Source organism: Haplochromis burtoni, unplaced genomic scaffold (genome assembly GCF_018398535.1).
Source record: "Haplochromis burtoni strain Fernald_Lab_line unplaced genomic scaffold, NCSU_Asbu1 Contig_142, whole genome shotgun sequence".
NCBI classification, from domain to species: Eukaryota; Metazoa; Chordata; class Actinopteri; order Cichliformes; family Cichlidae; genus Haplochromis; species Haplochromis burtoni.
The window spans coordinates 1123285-1130951 of NW_024582503.1; the positions used below are offsets into that span (position 1 = coordinate 1123285).

Below are 7667 nucleotides of genomic sequence, written 5' to 3' on the forward strand. Positions count from 1 at the left end.
GGGGGGTCTTTGTCAAAAACAAAAGCTGTAAAACTTCTGAAAATAGAGTAAAAAGATTCCAGAATTGACGCCCTTCTTCACATTTTTTTAAATCCGTGTAGTGGGCCTGATGCACTACTTGCGATTCTGGTCCCATCCTCATGTTTGACACCCCTGATATAGAGTATATAAGACCACTCTGGTTTCTGAAATAGTTTCATTAAGTGAAAAAAAGGAAAGAAAAACTATCTTCAATATGACACAGGATATACTTACTGTCTGATGAGTTGAATAGCATCCTCATATTTCATCCCACTTTCTATCAGAGCCAAAGCAACAAGCACAGGAGCCCTGTGTGCACGTATAAATACAACACAATCCATGTTTTAGGCTATACATGTCCAATCAATTCTGCTTATCTGTTTCTTGGCAAATCTTTAAGTCATAGTTTTTAGTATAAGCACTCCAAATCAAACATATGAGTTATTGTCCAGTGATGCTAACTTATATGTGTGCACACACACCTGTCTTCCTCTGTATTTTTAAATTAAATTTTTACTTTAAATGTCTCCTACCTCCCTAATCCAGCCACACAGTGAACAGCCACACAGCTTCCTGGATCCTCCTGAAATGTCTTCTTTAGCAGATTCAACCAATCATCGACCAGCTTACTGGGTGGCGGGGCTCCATCATCAAATGGCCAGTCCTAAAAGAGAGGCCAAACAGGTGCTGTCTGGTGTACTGTATTTGATCATAGAATGAGTAAATATTCATATTAAAGGTGTGTGTTTCTGAACTTACCACCACTGTAATGCCATCTTTCTCAAGCCGTGTTTTGTCATAAGTGACATCACAAACTCGGACCACTGTTGTGGCACCATATCGCTTCAAGTCCTGGAAGTGGTAAAGTGAGGAAAAAAACCTTTTTTGAAGTCACAATACACAAGCTGACATCACAGAGGGAAACAAGCATGCAGGTAATATCCTAATTTTATTACGCTTGTCATTATAATATTGTCTACCCTTGCAGGACACACATACTCACATATATTTCTCACCTCTATGAAGGAGCTGAGTGTGCCATCTGTTGGGTTGTGTGTAATAAGAAATCTCATGTTCTTGTGGCACAGTTCGACTGGAGCTGGGCGATTCATGTTGACCAGTGTGAAGAATTCTTGCGTGTGTAACCCCTGTAAAAACCAGAAGTCATCTTTTTCACATTTTGTTTTTGTAGAATATGGATAAAAAATGCCAAGAAATGACTGGTTATGTAATGTTATGTGTTATGTGCTTTTTCTTGCTAGTAAAAGCAAGAAAAAACACCAGTAATAGTATGATAAGATGTAAATATTAATGGCTGAACTGTAATAAAGACTTTCAAAAATAGTAAAGCTCAACTTTGGGTTTCACTGGGGTTTCCCACAAGGTAATCCAGAAAGAATAGGACCCTATGCAGCTTTAGTCCATGTTGTAGGTCTGTCATAATGTGATCAGTAGAATGTATTATTAGTGCAGACCTGGGCCCTTTGGTTTCCCTGATCCACCCCATGTGGTCAATGGGAAATTAGAATTAAGATATAAATAGGTATACGTCATTCATTTTCTCCCATTTAAAAAAAATTATTTTATTGGAAATCACATTACAGTTTTGTTGCTTCTATTTGAAAGGTGATTGCTACATTTTTTGTTTGTTTCTTTATTTACATTTGTACATATGTGTGTGTATGTGAATGAAACTTCACAGAGCAAACATTTATGAGATGTGTGTTTGGGGGGAAAAAAGAAAAAAGTATTTATTTACTAAAATCAGAGATAAAGTTGTGTTCTTAGTTTGTGGTTAGCAGATTGCTGGCTTTAAGGATAACAATTTAAATTGTCATTATGATCCTAAACATGCAGAAAAACACAGGAAATTGACTGATGCAGAATGAAGACAGACACTAGATGCTTTGCTAGTAAAGGTGCAAAAGCAACCAAGCTTTACACATCCAGGGATGGAGCAGTCAAGACCAGCTTTGTGATTTCTCGCAGAGGGACTACGATAGAGAATGATTTATTCACACAGGTAACTGTATGTCTGGATAGGCCGGGGCTTAAATGACACAAATTGGCAGTGTAAACTCAGCGCTGAAAATTAACCACATTGTTGATGTAGCTAAAATAGCTAACTTCATTAGGGCAAGAGGACTGAATCAAAGACAGTTTGTTGTACTTCTGCAGGAGCATGAAACTGAATATGGTGACATAGGCTACCACACAGCTGCCGGGTAGCTCAGCCTGGGTAAAGTGCTGAAGAGTACTGCATGGGACCTGAGAGAAAAATTAAGAGCTTTGTGAGAAGAAAGGCAAAGATATTCCAGAGCTCTCGGATGCATTTGCGGTTAATGGGTCTCTCCTTTGCATTTCCACCCCAGATGCTGAACCTCATTTTAATACACTTGGTCAAGCTCAAAACTGGACTTCCCTCATGAACAGGAAAGAAAACTGAGAAACTGGAGATGAAGTAATTAAATTACAAGTAAAATACCACTTTGTACTAAGCTAAAGGTCTTCAAAACTTTGCAAAACATGCACATTTTCTTCACAGCTGTTTGAAAATGTTGATTAAATAGTGATTGTAACATCTCCTCTCATCACTGGTAGTTTATAAAAAGAGTTATTAACACTGAGCAGAGCTGCAATAGCAAAATCAATAGATATACTTCCATTTTTAGATTGCGTTGGATTGTAAATGTAATAAAATACTTATTACAATTACAATTACAATACTTAATACTTAAAAATATTAAGGGAGGTCCCAACACCATAAGGCATTTTATGACATTTGATTTCACACATTTGACAAGCTGCAAAGAATTTCTAGCAGCACTCAACATCAACCATCACATCTTAAGCTTAACTATGTTTCTAATGTCTGTCATTTGGAAACTAGTGCCATCAGCAGACTATAAACTCTTGTTAATTGACCAATCAGCATGCATTATCAGAATTCCAGCTTTATACCGGCAGCATTCGCTTTCTGGTAAGTATAATGAAAGGAAATGAGTAAAATAACCCAATAAGAGAATTTTAATCCGTGAATACTAATACTAGAAGCTGGTGTAGAGTCATTTAAGCAGTTTAGCTCCATTCATTCCAACTGACAGAGCCTTAGCTCGCAAGTATTCTCTGCTGCCTCTGACTGATGGTTAATAGGATTAACAGGAAGTGAAATGGCTTCCTGAGTTTTTAGCTGTACCATAATGTATGCTTACCTAACACTTCCTGAAAACAGTGAAAAATAGTTAATGCATGTAACTGTTCACAGTAGGGTTTGGAGACTTTTTCTTTCTTTTTCTCAGAAGCTAGTGAGTGAGTTCTGGAAAGTGACATTTCTTTCTCATTTTTTTTCAAATTTCTTCTTCATTTTCTTCCAGGAGTATCAGGTAAGTGTCAGCAACAAAATACGGCAACTTAGACTAAGACACCAAAACATTGTTGATGTGTAAAGTAGCACTTTGAGCAAGAGAAGGAAATATGTGACTTTGATCTTAGGTGAAATTCAATAACACTGAAAACAGAGAAATCATTTTTTCCATGTAAGACCTAGAAGTTAAAAGCATCATTGTTAGTAAAACCTACTCTTCAAGAAAGGCAAATCATTTAATCTCATACTGACTGCCTTAAAGAAATTTCTACTGAATCATACAACCAATGAAATGTCATGAAATATTAAAGTGTTGATGCATTACTAGATTTAGGTCATTGACTCCTCACCTTTAGCTCCAGCTGTTGCGTTTAGTAGCTATGTCTTCAGTTTATATTTGATCTCCAGGTGAGCCAGAACTCCTATTTTCAGATATTTTCCCAGGTCTGACGTCCTATAGTCTTGATTGTTATCCCATCAGTTAACAGTCTGCTATAGTCCAGAAGGTTACAGTGTGTCGACTTTCTCTGTGTTTTTATTTCTTTGACCACACTCAGTTTTAGTCACGCTCTCTTTCCGTCTTTCTCCTGTTAGCTTTCAGTGTCAAGGCTCCGCTTGTTACCCCATGAGCTGACAGGTTCAGAGGTCAAAGGCCAGTGGTCTTGTAGGGTTCATAACCCTAGGACTACATGGTGCAGCATTATCCCAGATGGGGTTTAAATGTGTTGGGCGTGGCAGTAGTCACCACTTCGCCTCACAAACTCCATCAACCAGCAATTCTGAAATACAAAATATATTAAAAGTCAGCTTCCACTGAAATGACACTGATCGTGGTCCTTTTAGTAATTTAGCACATATTCAGTTTTTTGCAGTTCCATATAACCCAGTTATTAGAATGAAAATGAATGAAAAATGTGGGAGTAGTTACTAGTTACTACTAGTCCCTGTAAAAACTTAATTTGTTAATGTTAAATTAACAACAAGATCAAGGTTGCCATATACTCAATTACATGTTCAACGACACTAATACTTTCAAGAAACATATAATTCAACTTTATTTAAGAAGACATACCAACATAGACATTCAATATAACCCATATGATATTGTTTGATGATGATAATGACATTTGTACAATATCAACAAAATTAAGTTAGCTTTGAAGAAAAAAATGAGCAGAAATTCTCATATAAAGTGATGCTCTAATTCAGCGGTCCCCAACCCCCGGGCCTCGGACCGGTACCGGTCCGTGAGTTGCTTAGTACCGGGCCGCAAGAGTTGAGGCTCAGGTGTGAAATGTATGGTTTTCAGGGTTTTTATCGGTTTTCAGCGTTATTTTGTTATCGTTTTTATCGTTAACTCGGTTTTCCTGGGTCTTTTCACGTGTGTTATGAATAAATCTTCTTTTTTTCGGTACCGGTACTGGTTTTATTTTGTCGTATTTATCCGCGACATCTTAAAGGCCGGTCCGTGAAAATATTGTCGGGCATAAACCGGTCCGTGGCGCAAAAAAGGTTGGAGACCGCTGCTCTAATTAATCTAGCCTAGGTGTTTTTGTTGTGGCTCAGCACGAAAAAAAGACAAGATAAAAATATTTTGTGAAACTGTGGAGAATCTGAAGTAACTTGCTTTGATTTATTCTGAACCTTAACCCCACATGCATATCAGTTTAATATATTTTCAGGAAAAAAGGCTCTGTTCAGCAGTTCAGCACATACAGAGTTATGAAAGCATTTAGGATGAACACTGCTTGTTAGTTATAATGCAGTTTCTCTAAAGTACAGATATAAGTTGTGTTAGGCTCTTCTTAATGTATGATTCAAAACAAAGCACTGAATCATCTTAATAATATTTCTCATAAAAATGCAGCATACTTTTAGCTTTCCAAATAATTCTACCTACCACTCACACAAGGCAATCAAATAAACAACAAAGGAAGGTCCAGGGGTAATCTCTGGTCACCTTTTGGCCTCTGCACTGACAACACACACAGACACACACACACACATAATCACTCACAGACTTACACACTCACTCTTCCAGAAGAGGGTAGTCAGTTCCAAGTTGTTGACAATCTATATTTAGGATTTTATCCTGTGTCACCGCTAATCGGGATAGAGGTCGCTTATTTTCCACTGAGCTGGTTAAAAGTGAACATTCATTTCACTTGAAGCCTTGTGCGACCCGAGGGCACCAAAGTTGCAACGGAGACACAGGATAAAAGCTAATTTGCAAAGCAGCATAGCTGGCACTGTCACAGACACTCTGTGAGTACACAGAAACCTGTTTTAAGGCATCTAAACTTAACTAAAAGGTCAACTGTTCACAATTTTAGCAAACATCTGAAGTAGAATGATTTCATATGAGGGTAACATACAGAAACAGACAGAAGTAATTCCAGTTAAACCTTAAAGCCAATTGGCACTTTTACCTTAGAGTGTAGTTTGGTTTGTAAAAATAGGCATGTCTCCAGACTGGCTGCCTAGCTGTTTCACTGTCACATGGTGGATCAGGACACAGAGAGGCTAAAATGGATCTCAGTATTATTTTAGAGCCACCTTATGGTTACTTCTTCACAAGGTCTGAAATGTAAAGCTGAATGAAACGGATAGTAGTGGTCTTTAAACAGATTCGATTACACATTCGTTTACTGACTTCCAGTTAGCTGATAAGAGCATCAGATTCAATCACTCAGATCACTCAGAAAAAGAAGTTGTGCTAAATAACTACGTTTTTACTTATTTTCTGGAAGCTTAACTTCCCTCTTACCTCAGAGGACAGCTTGTCTGCTGAACAGGGGAAATCCACAGGGCTCTGACTGGCAGTTACACCAAAGTCCTGCAGAAGCAGCAGCAGTTCTACAACAGTTTGAGTGCTGACATACAGCCAGCTGACTGCCTGTTATAGTAAACCCCTGTAGACTCTAAATACCTGCAGCTGTATTTTTAGCTCCATCTGTACTAGTGTGTGATTCTATGACACATCAGATTTTTGTAGGAACAACAGTACCCTCCTGCTTTACTCTCTCTCACTGTCTGTGGCAGCAATATAGCACGGATAAAAATGTTTATGGAGATTTTCTATAATTCTCTGCATCACGTATCCAGAATGCAGGGTGTTGCACTTCTGGCTTTGTGACAGCATTGGGAAACACTATATAATTATCCTATTTATATAGCAACAAAACAAATGCAGAGTGCTTTAGTTCTTACCGCTTAGCTTTTCAGCGTCATCTCCAAACACTGGCTAAACACCAGTTCTTCTGCCTTCTTGTTACAGTAAAACAACACCTCTTTCAGTCTTTGGTCCTGGTAGTCAAGCAGGAAGGAGCAGCAGCAGAAGGTTAAATGTTTCCTTGATAACCTTTAGCTCTGCCCCACTATAACACTAAACTATCCACCTCGTGTCCCTTCTGGCCTCCTCAACTGCGACGTACTGAATGTGCCAGCTCGTAGATCCACCTTGGTATAACGGTGCAGTGTGTGTTGGGCTTAGGATCTGCTATGAGCTGGTCTAATCAGGCTGAGCAGTCATCTGACCCTGACAGCCCTGTCACCAGCAGAACGCACTACAGTTAATGCTCTTAGAGCCACAGGAGAAGAGCCTCACTCCCCCTCCTCCAGCTCTTCCACTTCTTCATCCACTCTACTCCTTTCTCTCCCACTCGCCTGGAAGGCACTGGGTGAGAGTTCAGCTCCTAACTTTTCAATGTGGCTGAAGATTACTTGTTTCAACCAGGGAAGTCCATGGTCACAGATTTTTCACATCATGCTCCTAAAAAAAAAATAAAACGAGTGGTCTCATGAATATTTGCTGCAGTGTCACATCTGTCTGGACTTTTTCTTGTTCTCCCTCCCTTCATCGACCCCCCCCGCCTTCCCCTCCCTGAACCATCTAAAAATAGACGGTCTTTTAAGCTACCAGACAGATTGCCCAAGTCAACCTGTGGATCCCATTTGTAGGAATTAACTTTCTCTTTGGGGTTACAATAGTCCAAGAATTGTTTTCTTGCAGCCAGCCTACAGTGTGAAGTCAGCACATCACTGTGTTTGCCCAGAAAAAATACACACAAAAAGAGAAAAAATTGACAATTGTGTTTACAAGGTGTAGAATGTGAGTCCAAAGAGTCACAAGGCAGTCACAGGTCCATACTTTTTAAAAGTACAGGGTGGGCCATTTATATGGATACACTGTAATAAAATGGGAATGGTTGGTGATATTAAAGTCCTGTTTGTGGCACATTAGTATATGTGAGGGGGCAAACTCCTCAAGATGGGTGGTGAC

General features: G+C 39.0%; 1 protein-coding gene across 1 annotated transcript in view; it reads right to left on the reverse strand.

Annotated features, from left to right (window-relative positions):
* Positions 1 to 1162, reverse strand: part of LOC102308835 (protein tyrosine phosphatase type IVA 3) — a 2930-nt gene extending 1768 nt beyond the window's left edge. Inside the window, exons 1-4 of the mRNA XM_005934958.2 lie at positions 1038 to 1162; positions 781 to 873; positions 555 to 685; positions 256 to 330 (exon numbers count right to left, since the gene is read on the reverse strand). Of these exons, the coding sequence (XP_005935020.1) occupies positions 256 to 330; positions 555 to 685; positions 781 to 873; positions 1038 to 1133 (395 nt within the window). The 5' untranslated portion in view covers positions 1134 to 1162. The remainder of the gene's footprint in view (positions 1 to 255; positions 331 to 554; positions 686 to 780; positions 874 to 1037) is intronic.
* Positions 1163 to 7667: the final 6505 nt, after the last annotated feature.